We start from the raw sequence: 18,367 nt of genomic DNA on the forward strand, positions 1-18,367 counted from the left end.
TCGCCGTATTATTCACTATTTATATTGAGTATCGGTTTGGCCGACTGATACCAGCGGTTTAAAAACATTTTTGGTTTTTAATGTAATATTGGCTATTATTTTAAAGGGTACAAATATTTTTTTAAAGAAAATGCTTTTTTATACTTAAATAATTTGTTTTAATATTATTATTTATTAGTGTAACCTAATATTAAGATTTAACAAGGTAAAAAAGAGATAGAATTGAGTTAAAAAAGGATTATAAATTCTGGGAAATGTATAAAACCCAAATATAGTGCCGAAAAAATAGGTTAAGAGGATTATGTGCCTGAAAGGTGATAATTTGCTTGATTGGACAAATCAATACTTTGGTGGTCTAAACTTACATTCTATTCCTTTTGGTATTTTGAAGTGATATCATCAGGCTATTAATTAAATTTACTTTGTGATTTTTTAATTCTTGAATTATGGATTCGCAAGAAAACAAACATATTGCTAAATATCGGTTTCTATCTGCGGGTGAACGTCGTTTAGTACCCCAAACAATTAAGAGTAAAATTAGAACCTTTATTTATAACATGTATAAAAGTAAACAACACGTGACGATCGCTGCCGTACTACAAATAATAAAGGACAAAGAACTTTGCGATATTAGTTCTAGTTTGGCAAAATTTCCAAAGAATTTGGGATTTCGTTACAAAAAAAGAATAATCGGACAGTACTGTGTGAACTTTCACATGTAGTGACAAAAAGATGGAATTTTCTGAGAAAATATCTAAAAAATAAAAACTCGGAAGATCCCAAACAATTTGTGTTTCTAGACAAAACTTGGATTTTTGTGACTTAACTCGTCATGGCAAGATGGTAGCACGCAATGCTATTCTAGTAGCAGTTCTAGTTGTGGAAAAAGATACATTGTGCTACATGCAGGAAATGAGGAGGGCTTTATCTCCGACGCTAGTTTTATTTTCTCTTCGACGAAAAAAACAGACGACTACCACAGAAATATTGATGCCGATATTTTTAAACATTGGTTTGAAGAAAAACTCTTCAAACGGTTGGAAAATCCTTCTACTATAGTCTTGGACAACGCCTCATATCATTCTATAGTAGAAGAGAAATTTCCCACTAGCAGTTGGAAGAAAGAGGAAATAAAAACGTGTGTATGTTATAATTTTTTAATGTTTATATTTTTGCTCCTCTGTTTATATTTTTTAACGTTTTTTTAAATATAATAAGTCTTTTTAGCTTATTTAAGTCTTTTTTTATGATTTTAGTAGAAAATAAAATATTATTACTTACACCCATAGAAATGAATACTAATAACCATCAAATTAAAAAAAAAATCTTATAAAAATATAAATTAAAAAATTGTTTGAGAGCCGCTGGTTTCTTAACCGGGGAACTTTTATTACTTTTTTATGAACTTTTATTACTATGTGTTAGGGTAAAGCGTGCCGACTATATCACATAATTACACGCATAAAACACAGTTTGTATCGTATGAGATGATATTGATTTACTTGTACTATTAACAGAATTAGGAAAATACATTAACAATGTCTTCTGGCAAAAAATACGAAAACTGAAGCATTTTATTCAAGTACTTTTTGACATCGGATACAAGCATGGAATCATTGTTTAAAACAATTTCACTAAATGATTTTTGGTGCAGGGTTCGTGATGAATATCCACAACTTGCCACAGAAGCTTTGAATGTTCTTCTGCCGTTCCCAACAACGTATTTGTGTGAAACGGGATTTTCAGCATATACAGCTTCAAAAACACAATACCGCAATAGACTGGATACCGAATCAGACATGAGAATTCAACTTTCTTCTATCAAGCCTGACATTACCGAGTTGATGAGAAATAAAAAACAATTACATGCCTCGCATTAAATGAACTTAGTGTTATCATTTGCTTACTAACTCACTACTTACTGTATCTATCTTTTTTTGTATAATTATTAATAAACAATTCACATATAACTGCTTTTGCTTTTAGTTTAGAGTTTAGGGTTCCGTTAAAAATTTAGTTTTTTAAAAAGGTTCCGTCACGAAAAAAGTTTGAGTAACACTGTTCTAAGGACATACTTTTGGAACGCGCTGTATGTGCATGCAAAAATAACGAGGATAATAAAAATCAATATAAGTATTAACTATTGCTCATAACATTTTAGTTAAATAACTCGGATTCAGCACCTCGAGATGGAGGTTTATTAAACTGCGTCATAAAGTTACGTGTCTGAATTATTTCTTATTATCATAAAATCGTATATCTAAAGTTACTGAGCTATGTAGCACACATAAACAGTTGAAAATATCAGGAATTCCTGGACTATAATGACCTTTATCACACTTCAAAAGGAAAAAACAGCTGCATGAAAATGAAAAATCTTTAGAATCTCGTTGCTCAGATCTGCAATCATCAAATAACATTCCAGACTTGTACCAAATTCCTCACAATATATTTCAACAAATCACCCGCAACACCAACCTGGAAATAACACACGATCACGCTCAAAGAACCCAGTCTTGATTCCTTGAAACTGATCGTTAAACAGGGGCTCCCGTTGTTCCTCAACTTCATTCTCAACCAGCCACCGATTGAACTTCCGCAATTTTTGCTTGCGCGGCTCCTTTATGGACGCGCCTTTCTCGTAAATAGTCTCGATTTTTGCTTTTAAACAAACTTTCGGAAACGTTACGCTACCAAGATAAGCCCACGAAAAATGATCGTCGTGACAATTCGATAGTTTTAGTTCGGATTTGTACCGATGGGACACCGTACCTTCTGGTTTCACTGGCTTCTCCATCACTTCTTGCACCTTGGCCATCAGCTTCTCCTTAGGTTTGATTTTGCTTGTGGTTACCTTCAACGTATGGTCCAATGTCTGGTGGATCTTTGGTTTGGTTATTGGAGGAAGCGTTTCTAGCACCACCTCCTTAATTTTCTCACTGGTATCAACTAGTCTTTGGTTCTTAAAAATCAAATCTCCCATGTAGCCTTTATGGTTTGACCCGGTTGTAGCTACAAAAATGGTGCTGAGCTCTCTTTTGGGTGTCAAGTTAACTTTGGCAACATGGTCATCTTTCAGGGTGATTAGCTGCTCCACCAAATGATCCACCGTTTTTTTCTGGTCCGAGAGACCGCTCGCTTTTTTCGGTTTTTCCCCCGGGTTTTCATCTTCCTCCGCGTTTTTAACTATAAAAATCTCGTCGTTTTTCATTATCCTGAAGATGGCGGTCTTTTCTTTGGGCGATTTTTTGTTGTTCTTCTTCTGGTTGAGTCCGGAAAAATCATCCTCCAGGTCTTTGTTGTCACATAGGACTGAGGTGGTGGATATACCTAAAATATTTAAAAAATATATTTATAAAAATAATGTATTCAAGTAATGTAATCCTCTAATTTAAAGAGTGATGCATTTTGGCAAGTGTTCTTGCCATCACCAGAGTTACTTAACACACACACAAATTATAAACAATAACCGGAAAATGGAACAATGGTTATTGTTTATAATTTGTATGTGTGTTAAGTAACTCTAATCTGAGAACATTTGCCGAAATGCATCACTCTTTAAAATAAAGGATTAGTAATTTATTTGTGAAGAAAAGACTTCCCCTACTAACTTTTCAATTTACCAAATTAATTATGCATCTCTCGGAAACGATTTTGTTTAAATTAGAGAAAAGAAAAACTTTACTTTTGTCATGAAATTGGTTTTACAAAGCTGCCGTGTTTTTATTTCTTTACGATATACAAGGAAAAATGTGCAAAATTCCTTAAATTTATTGGTTCAAGAACTTTCTATATTGTCAATCCATACATTATTCTTATAATTCCATACATCACATGGTTATAACGAGATATGAGCAGATCTAAGGGAATTAGAGCACTTTGAAAATTCGGAAAAAGGTCATTTTTGACAATTTTTTTGAGCCCTAAATTGGACTCTAAAAGTAAAAGTTCGACATCGAAAAAAAAATCTTTAAAAGTAAAAAAATCCATACCCGAAAAATGAAAAATTTCATAGATGTGATTACCAAATTCAATGATAGAAAGGAAACAATTTTTCTATCTTTTTGAGAGGGAAGGACATGATTCTTGAGTTAGAGGATCTAATATCTAGATTGTGGGTTTAATGACGTAGCTTTTTTCATCAAAAAAATAAAACGCAAGAAACCGTCTAAAGAGCTGTGGTTTACTTAAGGGTCTGTATCTTCAAAGAACCTCCGGTCGCTCATCACAAAATATACGTCATCTCTATATTTCAATGAGTATTTTACTAAATATCGCTCCATATTTTGTTGTTTAGTAAAACTCTCTAAGAAGCTATATTAATCCAACAGGCTGATCCATCAGTGCCAAATTTCGCAGGAGTGGTGGAATAGTGTATATGACATACGAAAAAAAAACTCTCATTGCCCTGATTCCACAAAAAAGTGGCAGTACACAGTAAGTGCTGCACTTTCATTACAAATGGAAAAAGGCTATAAGAGATAACCGTCGAAATTTTAGCCTCCTCAAATACTATTACATAAAATACATAAAAAACAATTACATTTATTATTTACACACCCAAAGTAAAAATGTAATATACACGTGCGGCCAACTCCGGTTTTGGGTCCATTATCAATATAACTTTTAATTGACCCAATTAAATGTAGAGAAGGCCAAGACGTAGCTTATTATATTTTCCCTTTAGAGGCAAGCGCCAATGAGGAAGCAGTGAAGCAATGTCGTTCTTTATTTAATTAATGTAACTTTATTTTCATTAACTACTTACTACAGTTTGACCCAAATTCAGTGTAGAAAAGGGTAAGAGAAGAATGAGGGCAAACATATGAATTTCTCCTGTTAGTAACCAGCACAAGTAAGAAGCCAGAAAATGGATCAAACATTTACTCTCATTTACTAAAGGCTTCGCCTGCTATTGTCTGTTGCATGTTAATACATAAGTACTTCTGCATCCTAGAAAGAAATTGGCCAGTCCTGTATATTACACAACACATGCTAGACTACGAAAAATTCGTGCGTTGTCAAGATTAGTGACAGTAGCATTTTAAGTTTCTTGTACTCCATGACAATCTTAGATTTCAGTTATCGTGCACTGTCGCAATATGCGGTTATTTATTTACTTGATCAGAATATATAGGATATCTGGGAAAGGTTGGAAAATCTCGAAACTGGAGATAGTACAGACTATAGGGGAGAGGTCCCTATTTTGGACCGGCTCTTAAATTGGACCATCGCCTTTATTCGAATAAAAACTGTGCCAGGCGCCATCTGTTGGCCGGTAGAGATATATTTGCTAGCCGCAGCCCGAAACAAGAGATCTGCACAGTTCGGATAATTCGGGAAATAATATATGTTATGTTTTCGTGCTGGTGTCGCATATTACTTCGCCTAATAGGTTACCTGTTTTTCACAACAAAACCGTTTTAAAAACGACTATTTTAAAGTGAGGTTATAGTATCCTAAATTGAACCACTTAATAATTCTTATTTTGGACCGGTCCAAATTAAGCAACTTTTTTTTTCTTCAAGGTAAATATGTCACGACGTGGAAAATAAGGAAAATGGAACGAGGAAGATATGAAACAAGCCTTAATCATAGCCCATCAAAATGGAGGTATAGGTTTAAACGAAATAGGTAGAAGGTATAAAATACCGAAGGCAACTTTAAAACGCAGAATTGACGACAAAAACAAACATGTTCATGGAAGTGAAAAAAAATTTGGACGAGCCGCAGATCTTCCACCAGAAATTGAGGAAGAGATAGTAAAGCATGTTCTAGAGCTTGAGAGAAGTCTGTTTGGAATCACTCGTAGTGATTTAAGGAAACTCGCATACGATGTCGCCGAAGCGAATGAAATTCCGCACAGGTTTAAAAATGGACGAGCGGGCAAAAAGTGGTATTATTGTTTTATGTCTAGACACAAAGAGCTATCGCTTCGCCAGCCGGAGGCAACTTCGGCGGCGACGGCTATAGAGTTCAGCAAGGAAAAAGTTGAAGCTTTTTTTAATTGCCTCACTGCTCTTTACGATAAACATAAGTTTGGTCCGTCGGAGATATACAGATCGTGTTTTCGTTCGTTACTTCGTTATCTGTAGGAAACCGCATAGAGGCAAAATTTTGCAACGTCGCGCGTGTACAAGTACCTGCGACAGAGCACTGCCCCGGCCGCGTATTACCATTCTTTACTATTATACAGAGCAACTGTGCTCCGAAACGCAGTGAAGAATGGCTTAGCAAATACGCGTATGCTTGAATGCCATTGTTTACTGCGATTCAGCACATCGCCAAATCGTAATACTCTGAATCGCAGTAGACAATTGTTTTTATTTTTCGGCGTCGCTGTTGGCCATTGTTTACTGCAGGTAGCGCCAACGAGATTGATTTGTCATTTTTATTGTGGCGTGTTAGTTTAACGGCGCGCCAAGTTTGAATATCTTACGTTTACTTTCGTTTACAATAGTTTAACTAATTCTATTTTTCGCAATGGATTATAAACATATTTTAACTGATATTTAGGTTTTCCAGTGAAGTAGTATTCGTAGACTCTAGTGGTTCCTGCGACCAGACTAATACGTGCGTTACATTTATGTTTAGTGCTTCAAAAATTGGGGCTATACTATTGGCTTGCATCTTACACACCGCACAAACCGAAGCAAATTATTCCCTAGCATTCAATTTATTAAAAGAAACTCTTCCAGAAGACTCTTTTGGTAATTCCCCTTATCCACAAGTATTTATGCCAGACGATAGCGCAGCAGAAAGAAATGATCTATTATCTGTATTTTCTACGTCGGAAAATGAAAGACCTATTCTATATCTTTACATTTTTCATGTTTGCCAGGCTTTCTGGCGTTGGTTGTGGGATAGCCACAATAACATTCTGAAAGAAAATCGAAGATATGTAATGAAGTTGTTTCAACATATCATGTACGCTTTAACAGTTAAAGAGGCCAATGACTATTTTAATGAATTTATGAATGACAGTATCGTTCTGAAATATGATAACCTAAAAACTTACGTAAACAAACTTTGGCTACGAAAGGAAGAATGGTGTTTGAGTTTTAGAAAAAATATGATGACGAGGGGGAACAACACTAACAATTTCGTAGAATCTTCAATACGCATAATCAAAGACATCGTTTTACAACGATGCAAAGCATTTAATATGTGTGCCTTAGTCGATTTTATAGTCAATGTTTTTGACTCATACCATAAAAGACACATCTTATTATTTGCCAATAATCGATCAACGAAAAATAATTTTCTGTACATGAAATTTTGTGGCAAAATTCAAAATATGAATGTAGAAAAAATTAATGAATACATGTATTCAGTAAGTAGTAATGCAGACCAATCTTTAATATACACAGTGGATATCGATTTAGCAATGTGCGACTGTCCTTATGGCTCTAGCGGTAAGTTTTGTAAACAACTTTGTGCTGTTCAAGAAAAATGTGGTATATTTTTTTAAAAATGCTCCGTTATTAACTACAAATGATAAAAAACACTTGCTAAGCTAAGTCTCGGATATGACGTTTCTGAAGATTTCTTTGAAAATATGGATGCTAGCTCTAAGGAATGATATCAAAAATAATAACAGCAATAAAGAAGAAAGGCATCATGAGATATCTTCAATAACCATTACGCAAACGGAAAATGGCGAAGTTATTGAAAAAAAACATTTGTCCGCTATTGAAGAGCTAAATTTAAATTTCATAAGGCTTACTAAAATGGCTTCAGAAAATAGATCTGTTGATTTAACAAATTCAATTATAAAATTGAATGGGACTCTAAATAAAATAAAAATCCATATTCAATATTTCTTGTTTTCCCAAATTGTTGACTGCCTTTAAAATTTTAAAATAACAATATTTTAGTGAAAGTGTTATTCTAAATACATTTTTCTGTGACATTTTGCTTTAAAACAAAAAATAATGGTACTTTATTCGGAAAAAAAATCACGTTTTTGAAGTTTCTGCGAGCCCTGTACAAATAAACCAAATTTTCTTTTTGTGAATTATATTTGTTTTGCAAGCAAACATTTTTATAAAATATGACTTTGCCGAAAAATGAAATTTTTGGTCCACTTGTCCTCTTGTAAATCTTATCTGTGACAGTCTGTATACTATAAGCGTGTTGTTTTAAAAAGTTGATTTTCTCACGATCCATAACTGTGACATATAGTCTTAAACCAGAGGACCCCACGAGAAAACAGCTCTAAACTTATAAAAAATATGCTAAAATTATTTTTGTTTAGACTTTTAGTGTTTATTTAATATTTTTTTTATAATAACGATGTATCAAAAATACGCATTTCTTAAAAAAAAAATATTTTGTGTTTATTAAATATTTTGTTTATAATTAACGATATTTCAAATATGTACGTATTTCTTTGAAAAATTAATTTTCTTATTTTGGTAGTCTCATTATTATTTACAAAAAATAGATATTATATTTCATTATAAAATGTTAACTGTTGTATGTGCTATTTTATTTTGGATTATCATGCATCATTTTTCTTTAATGACGACTGCAGAAAGCAAACTGAAATATCCGTTCGTTAAAGTGATACAGTAAAAATATTCTAACTTATTAGACAGTACCCAGCGACTTCGGTACAGTAAACACGTAAAATGTTGTGCTCCGTAAAACACTAAAATTTTAGTGGTCAAACTAAACTTAAGTATTTTTGATTGGTGTTACTGGATATTGAATGAAGTGTTTTAAGAGAAGTGACGGATTAGTTGTTCATTGAAGGCATACCGTAGCTAAAAACATAAAAAGCTTTATAATAAACAATAATTTATCTGGTGTTGCTGGACTAAGTCACTGAATTCCACAGGAAAAAAACTGCGATTCTAACGTGGTCAGATACATACGTTGTCGAGGCTGTGCAGGAAACAGAATTGTACTATGATTTGTACAATTAGCGAATTTGGTTATTTGAGATATTACAAATAGCAGTAAAATGGAGTGCACTGTTTGCCTGGAGGTGGGCGGAAGAAGGAACCCCCTTTTTTCATGTGATATATGCAAGAAAAAATACTGTAAACAATGCAGTCATCTATCACAGGCTGAAACTTCGATTCTAGAATTAAAAGAACATCGAATATTGAGATTTTATTGTGAAAAATGTCTACAATTCGAGACGCACACTCTACTTCAAAACTCAATAGAAGACAAAATAAAAATTATTGAATCCAAAGATGAAATAATAACGTTACTTAAACAAAAACTAACGGAGTCCGAATCATCACGTATACCAATAACAACATCATCATATAGTCAAATAGCACAAACTGAAATAAAAAAATCACCAAAAATAAACATAAATCTTCCCGGAATCATTATTAAACCAAAGCAAAAACAAACTGCCGAAAAAACTGAAAAGGATATAAAGGAAGCTATAGTTCCAAAAGATCTTCGAATTGCCGTAAAAAATACTAAAAAAATAAAAGATAGTAGTATTCTTATTCAATGCTGCAATAAGGAACATGTTGACATTCTAAAAAAAGAAGCAGAATCCAAATTAAAGAACTATGAAGTACAAGTAACAAAATTAAGGCTACCGAGGTTCAAAATAATAGGATGTACCACCAATCTTAGCGAAAAGGAGATAGAGAACTCTATAAGAAAGCAAAACAATTTTATTACCGAGCAAAATAAACTTAAAATAACATATAATAAAAAAGCTAGAAATGATAAAGGTAAATCCATAGTTTTTGGTGAATGTGACCCCATTTTATTTAGTAAACTGATATATGAAAAGAAAATTTTCTTTGGTTGGCAAAGGTATCCAGTATACGAGGATTTGAATATACAGCGATGTTTTAAGTGTCAACAATTTTACCACAAAATTGAAAATTGTCCTAATGAAGCTGTATGTGAATTTTGCTCCAACAAACATGATGTATCTGAATGTCCGAAATTACAAAAAAAATGCGTCAACTGCATTTCAGCAAACATGAAATACAAAAGTAATTACAACACAGTTCATGAAGCAAACAACCCAGAATGTCCATCTTATCAGTACCAGTTGAATCTTCTGCGAACGAAAATAGATTATCATGGGTAATCTTAATGGTATGTGAACAACCTGAAATAGTACTATTACAAAACCTAGAAGTTCTGGATAATGTATTGCATCAGGAGACTGTCGACAGTGAATCAATTACAAGTAAAATTAATCTCAATAATATTTTTTTTAATATTTTACATTTTAATATTAGATCTATACATAAGAATTTTAATGAACTAGTAGCATACTTGCAAGCTTATGAGTTAAATTTTACCGATATAATTGTTTTGGGAGAATCTTTTGAAAGTTATGACAATCAATATAATATTGACGGCTATAAGATGTTTTATAATGGAGCAAAATATAATAGAAATGATGGTGTTGTCATTTTTGTAAAATCCGATATAACTTTTGATATTAATCACGTTTTACTTAAAAATTCAAATGTTACACTGAGTCAGATCAATCTAAAAAAAGATGCCACTACTATCAGCGTGATTTGCACTTACAGAACCCCTAATACAGATAAACGCCTTTTTTTGAATGACCTTGGAATTTATTTACAAGAATGTAAAAAAAGTGAATTTAATATTTTTTTGGGTGATATTAACATAAATATTTTAAACAAGGATGATGACTGCGTAAACTCATATCTTTCCCTTTTAAATCATTTCGGCTTTTTATCATGTGTAAACTCTCCGACAAGAATTACCCCAGAAACAAGTACATGTCTTGATCACATTTTCTTTAACAAAAAAAATAATAATACGATGCAGGTCAACTCATATTTACTACATGCTGATGTGACAGATCACTATCCCGTTATGTTAAACATATCTAAAAAAAATTTTAATTGCAATAAAAATAAACATATAATTAAAAAAATAAATAGACTAAATGAACAAATTTTCTATAATCTTTTACAAGAAGAAAGCTGGAACACTGTCCTATCTGAAACGGATTCAGCCAGAGCAACAGATAGTTTTTATAAAATTTTAGTAACCTATCGCGACCAGGCCAGTTACACAAAGACGATTCACATAAAAGAATATGAAAAACGTAAACCTTGGATAACCAATGGTATAATAACCAGTATAAAGAAAAGAGACAAAATGAAAAAACTACTTTTGCAAACTTTTAATGAAAATGATAATCTGATTTACAAAAATTATAGAAATAACCTAAATAAACTAATAAATAAAACTAAACACACATATTATAAAACGGAAATTGAAAATGCTGGCAGTAATCTTAAAAGAGTTTACAAATTAATAACAGAAGCGACTAATGGTCAGTCAAAAATTAAAAAAAACATACTTCCCATTGTAAATAATAAAACTAACATCCCCTTTACGAATATCAAGAGTTTGGCCGATTATTGTAACAATTACTTTACTAACATTGGACTGGAAATGTATAACAAAATTAAAACTAGCCAGAATGAAATAGATGTAAATACAGCCTTGTTGAATTCATTTTATTTAAGTCCAGTTGATAATAATGATATAATTAAACAGATTAACAATCTTAAGAACAATAGCTCTCCAGGGATAGATAACTTTACCTCTTCTTTAATAAAAAAGACACATTTATTTTTAGTTCGCCCCCTCGCCCATATTATTAATTTAATATTCACTACGGGAAAAGTCCCTGAACAATTTAAAATATCAATTGTGTCACCTATTTTTAAATCCGGAGAAAAAAGTAATATAAATAATTATCGACCAATCAGTGTAATAAATAATTTTGCTAAAGTTTTTGAGAAGTGCCTGAAAGATAGGTTAATGACATTTTTGCAAAGTAAAAACTTAATATCGAAACGACAATACGGTTTTCTTAGTGGGTCAAGTACAACAGATGCCCTATATCAACTTACTAAACAAATAACAGATAAACTGGAAAAGAACAAGAAATGTATTACAGTATTCCTGGATTTGGCAAAGGCCTTTGATACTGTGCCCTATGATCTTCTCTTGGATGTTTTATCTTCAAATGGAGTTAGGGGCCCAGTATTGGAGGTTTTTCAAAGTTATTTAACTGGAAGGCAGCAATATTTAAAAATTGAGGATACATTAAGTGAACCATTAGAAATAAAAATAGGAATACCTCAGGGAACCGTGTTAGGACCTTTACTGTTCATTACATATATTAACTCACTAACAGAATTAAAAATTAAAGATGGTGCTGTTATATCATACGCAGATGATACGGCAATAATTTTCTCTGGAACAACATGGGAAAATGTGAAAGACAGTGCAATAATCGGAATACGTAAGATAAAAAACTGGCTAGATACTTTTAAATTATCACTTAACATATCAAAAACTCACTATATTGCATTTTCATTAACTGAAGCAAACCGCCCATCATTTAATTCTCTTGATATAGAAAACAATACACAACAGGATAATATTATTAAAGAAGTTTACTTCACTAAATATTTGGGTGTTACTATTGATAAGCATCTAAAATGGAATCACCACATTTTAAATCTAACCAAAAATATTCGAAAACTCTTACACAAATTTTACATTCTAAAACAAATCTTAAGCCGGAAATTGTTGGTTGCAGTTTATAGGGCATTGGTTGAGTCATTGATTAGATACGGTATTGTTGCATGGGGTGGACTGTACCAAACTTCTTTGAAACCCTTAAATGTGGTACAAAATTATATTTTAAAAATCATATTTGGGAAAAATAAACTATATTCAACCAATTTATTGTACTCATGTGATATTTTTGAGGTCCGATCACTTTATGTTTTGGAAGTTTGTTGCTTTGTTCATAAAAATCCTGAACTGAATATTGCTGTAACACATACCTTTAATACTCGCAATAAGATGAATGAACACTTAAAAACTCCCAAAAGTAATACAAATTTAAATAAGCGTTTTATAAATTATTTTGCACCAAAAATATTTAATTTAGTTCCAAAAGATATAAGAAAAATAGCGAATAAAAAAAAATTTAAGAAATCTTGCAGACATTATATTTATACAAATAATAAAAAAGTTAAAGAACTATTTAACAGCAGTTAAAATTATAAATTAGAATTTATATAGGTTAGGTTTAAGTAACCGAATATGTGGTTTGGGTTTTGGGTGAATGTGAGTTGGCATCAGATGGATTTATTGATGTTTTGTAATATAAAAAATCTTGTTAACAGGCTCATTCAGGTTTTAAGTTACCTAGGTGCCTATGAGTATATTCCTACATTCCTACATTCATGTAATTTATATTATTATGTATTGATGTATGAATAAATAAATAAATAAATAAAAAAAAATAAAATTTAATTAAGTGGCTGGGGTGCAGTAAAAATTGGTATTTAAATACCGCGACTATATTACTTCCAAAATTGCCTGCGATTCAGAGTATTACGATTTGGGCGATGTGCTGAATCGCAGTAAATAATGGCATTCAAGCATACGCGTATTTGCTAAGCCATTCTTCACTGCGTTTTGGAGCACAGTTGCTCTGGATAATAGTAAAGAATGGTAATACGCGCCCCAGCCGGCCCGAGGACGGGATTAGTAAACATCTGACTTTCTTGGGAGTTGCGTCGTTTGGCGACAAAATTTCCCGAAAAATTACGTGAAAATCCAGGCATTTTTAAAATATTTATTCTAATGTGGGTTTTACAGACATGACAATGTGTAAAACCCGCATAGAATTGTAATCTTAAAATGTTTAATATGCTGTGTTTTGCATAATGAAAATTAAAGCGTCATTCTAATAAAAAATAAAATATCAAGTCTGATAAAAATATAATAAAAAATCAAAAATAAAACTCTAATAAACAAACTTAACAACATATCATTTTTTAAATAAAAGGCTCAAATAAACCGCCTTCTTTCGCTAAACAAAAACTTAACCTATGATAATGTGTGGAAAATGGAATTCGCACCTTCGACAATTTTATTTCGCAACTCCTCTAAATTTGTTGGCCTACTAAATTCATGCTTGTAAATGGTCTGCTTAAGGTAACCCCACAGATAAAAGTCATTTGGAGACAAATCTGGAGATCTAGGAGGCCATTTAATATTGCCAGTCCCACTAATACGGCGGTTAGGAAAAGTATTTGTCATAAAAGTAGTGACATCTTGCTGAAAATAAACCGATCCCAGGTCTACATCAGGTAGGATTTAAATGGCAGGAAAAACTTGGTTTTGCAGCAACTCAAGGTACTTTTGGGCGTTTAAAGTGCCATCAATAAAAAATGGCCCTATAACATTGTCGCCCACAATACCTGCCCAAACATTCAATTTGTGAGGATACTGGGTACGAAACTGAAAACTTCTGTGCTCGTCTTCCTGAGACCAATAAAAAACAATGAAAGGATTGTGTTTGCCATGTAATAGAAAAGAAGATTCATCAGAAAACAAAATATTTTTTTAAAAGTTTTCGTTTTCATTTGCCTTTTCCATCATGGTTTCACAAAATTCCATTCTTCGCCACTGGTCTTCAGGAAATATTTCCTGAGTTTTTGAATACTTGAAACATTTGTACCCATATTTTTTCCAGATACGAGCAACAGTTTTATTGCTCGTTCCCAGTTCCTCTCCAACACTTTTAGTGGACCGTGTCGAATCAAGTTCTAGGGTACTGCAAGCCATTTCTTCCCGCCGTTCTATATCCTGGACCACTTCAACAGGTGGTTCTTGACGTTTTGTGTGGCATTTTTTACAGCTTTGAAGACAAAAAGATCTCTTAAAATTTGTAACCACATTTAAAACCGTTTTTGCACAAGGAATCGGTCTATTCTCAAATGTCACTGAAAACAAATCTCTACATTGTACTGCCGAATTGCCTCCATAAAACCATTTAATTAGTTGAACTCTTTCGGAAGGGGTATAAACAGCCATAGTGAAAAAAACACGAAAATAACGCTCACAAATTGCTTGCCATTGCCACACAATTGCTTGGCAAATGCCATTATTTTGGGTAATACGTAGCTCACGATAACACGATCTGTATAATGTCGATGAGATCGGCCTTTCTACAGTCCAGAGACTACAAAAAATAATTGGACAGAAGGGTAAGCATCAAATAGGATCTCTTACAAGCGGAGAACGTGGAGTAAACACGACATGTGTTTGCTGCATTAATGCTGCTGGTTTGTACGTCCCACCGATGCTTATATTCAAGCGAATAAGATTGAATATAAGATGAACTCAAAGAAGGCGCACCTCTAGAAACAGAATTTGCTTTCTCAGAATCGGGCTAGATAACGAGTGAATTATTCGCAAAATGGCTAAGGCATTTCATTAATTTTCCGAAGCCATCTAAAAATAAGAAAGTACTTTTGTTAATGGATGGTCATACCACCCATACAAAAAATTTAGAAGCCATAACTTTAGCAAGTGATAATGGAATCATCATGTTGTCACTACCAGCACACACTACCCACAGGTTGCAACCCTGTGACGTCTCATTCTTTAAGCCGCTTAGTTCATATTACAATCAAGCAGCAGATAAATGGCTTCGTGCGCACCCTTCCCAAAATATTACGCAATTTCAGGTATCAAGATTACTGGGAGAAGCATATGCAAAAGCTGCATCAGTGGGAAATGCTATAAGCGGATTTGCGAAATGAGGCATATGGCAATTAGATCAAAATGTGTTTGATGACAGTGATTTCGTTTGCCTTTCCAATGTGAACATCGAGCATACAAATGCGCCAAAAGACAACATTACCTCTTCAGTAAACGAAATGTCCCAGAGTACTTCTACTAACATCAACAGCCTATCCCACCATGCTTCCACATCCTCAGATATATCGGTAGAGCTCGCATGCTCCAAGCCATCGCCCCAAAAAAGAAAATCCATTTCTGAAATATCTCCTCTACCAATTTTAAAGCGAAAATCGCGCACAGCAGCTTCCAATTCTACGACAATAATAACTAGTAGCCCCTACAAGGATGCCCTTGAAGAAAAACAACATAAGAAAGTGGCACCTCCTCAAACCGTTAAAAAGGTATTTTCTTCTTCAAAGCCGACCTTCAAGGGATAGTCCTCTGCATCTAAATCTGATAAGGGAAAACGCCGTTTGCGGCAAAAGTCATCAAGTGAATCGAAATCGGAAGACGAAGAGTGCCTTTGTCTCGTTTGCCTATCTCCATTTTTGCAATCTGGTCCAGGGGAAGAGTGGATACGTTGTGTTTTGTGCAAGAAGTGGGCACACTTAAAGTGCCCCACTGGTCGCAATACTGAGTTCTATGAATGTATAAACTGCGAGTCTGACAGTGACTGATTTTTTTCTTTTATATACCCAATATTTTAGGCTTATATGTATACTAGTAAATTAATCTCAGAATTACATTTAGTTTTGTACTGTATTTGAATAGTTTAATAAACGTTTTTTCAACAAAAATAAAAAAACATAGACATGGTCCAATTTAGGGAACTTGCGGTTCAAAATAGGAAACCAGTCTCCTAAATTGAACCAATGACTCTATTTTGATTTGTTTTTTTTTGCTAACCACAGGAACAGATTTTAGCCTGTTTTGTAAGCTCTATACATTTATAACAGGCCTAAAGTTACTAAAACTACAATTTGGTTCACAAAATTTCATTTTACAGAGGTACTTTGTTAGGTGGTCCAATATATACTAAAGGTATATATATACTACTACAATATATACCTTTCCCCTACTTTAGTCAAAGTTATATACAATTTAATTTTCTTTTTTCCTTAGCATTTCTGATTTGGGCATAAAACTCGGTAAGATTTAATAATATGAGAAAAAAGAGTCCGTTGTTTTTCTTGGCCAAACATCTAGAGGGCGCTACTTACAGCATTTCGGTAAATAACTTGTCATAACTTTACATACTTACCATACATACTTTACTACCTTGTATGCAACAACTGACAAAATTTTTTTATTTTCTCGTATTTCCACAACAAAAAACCACCTATTAGAAGCTATTTCACTTGTTACAAGTATCTAAAGTTATTAGTTTTAGAGATATTTGTTTTTAAAATTTCCAATGCAATACCATGATAATACATTTTTACTACATAATAATCAACTTACTTTAAATAATACCTGAGTAGTGTTGTTTCTAATGTTTGTCATAATTTAGAATAATAATAATAATATCATGAGTATTAATATTAGCATCACTGAGTATACGTTTGTTGAATATTCTGATACGCATTTAAAGTACGGATTGTCAAGATGTATTGCTTTAAAAACACGAAGACTGTACTCTGACAGATTCCCTAATAGACACCTTTCTAATTCAAAGACTTTCCAACAGCGGTTACGTGAAACTCATAAGAAATTATTATAGCCTTATTCTGAGTCAAGTTTTGAGTAGTAAAAGCAATTTGCATTTTAGGTAGTTTTGCTCCAAATATGGACAGACATAGTGGAGCTCCGAGTACGTACAGCTGAAGTTGAGGAAAATGTTTTAGGTGTTGTTGTTGAAAATCCTGTAGTTGGGGTTAGGAATGTAGCTCCAGAATTTCAAGTTTCAAAATGTACAGTAAATACCATATTTCAAGAGCAACTCCTACATCCATACCACCTTCAAAAAGTGCATGGCTTAAGAAAATGTAACCACGATAATCGATTTTCTTCGTTAATATTATTTTATGGGCAGAAAAAATTGGACAATATTTAATAGGATAATATATAAAGATATAAGATGTTGTCCACTTGCATCGCCCGGTTCAATACCACCACATAGGACTTAGGCGGCGTGAAGTGGTTCCATGGAACTCACGTTTCGCCGCCATGTCGATGTGTCCGGTTTCCAAAGGGGAAATGGAGTAGTAAAATTAATGCATGATGGCGCCCTCCCGACCAAAACTTTCCGGAGGTAAACTATCCTCCCATTCGGATCTCCGGGCGGAGGCTGGTCAGGCGAGTCCATCAGGCGGATTTAAAAGTCTAAAAATCAATTTCTGCAACATCAGAGGCCTAAACACCAATATTAATGCAGTACACCAACACCTGCAATCAAATAAGCCTCACATTCTGGCATTGGCAGAAAAAAAGGTGAAACCTTCAATAACAAATGTTCACCTCATTTATCCTCATTAACAGCAAGGGAAAAAGCCAACTTACTGGGTAAACTCTTCGCGTCCAATTCTACTCTGCACTCGCAAGGCAAAACACCGCCATATTTGCCAAGGGTAAATTCATCGAGGGAAGAAATTTCGTTTCCCCAACGAATTATAAATAAAATTCTTAAAAGCGTAGACACCAACAAAGCTTCTGGACCCGATGGAATTCCAGCCCTAGTACTAAAACGTTGTGCAGACGAATTGACTCCTCCCTTATGTAGACTATTCACGGCATCGTATAAACAGGGCTTATTTCCAACAAGCTGGAAAACTGC

The 18,367-nt window shown here is 33.4% G+C and overlaps 1 protein-coding gene across 12 annotated transcripts in view; it reads right to left on the reverse strand.

Moving 5' to 3' along the window:
- The window catches only part of LOC126733597 (uncharacterized), a 166,962-nt gene that overhangs the window by 79,103 nt on the left and 69,492 nt on the right, over nucleotides 1–18,367 (reverse strand). For 11 of the 12 annotated variants that reach the window (XR_007659783.1, XM_050436953.1, XM_050436954.1 and 8 more), the window contains one exon: nucleotides 2,479–3,330. Coding sequence is in view for 11 of the 12 variants with exons in the window: in XM_050436953.1 (XP_050292910.1) it covers nucleotides 2,479–3,330 (852 nt within the window). In the remaining variant the exon portion in view is untranslated. The remainder of the gene's footprint in view (nucleotides 1–2,478; nucleotides 3,331–18,367) is intronic. The other variant, XM_050436955.1, reaches the window with a different exon arrangement.

The sequence above is a fragment of the Anthonomus grandis genome, chromosome 2, assembly GCF_022605725.1.
Source record: "Anthonomus grandis grandis chromosome 2, icAntGran1.3, whole genome shotgun sequence".
Taxonomy (NCBI): domain Eukaryota; kingdom Metazoa; phylum Arthropoda; class Insecta; order Coleoptera; family Curculionidae; genus Anthonomus; species Anthonomus grandis.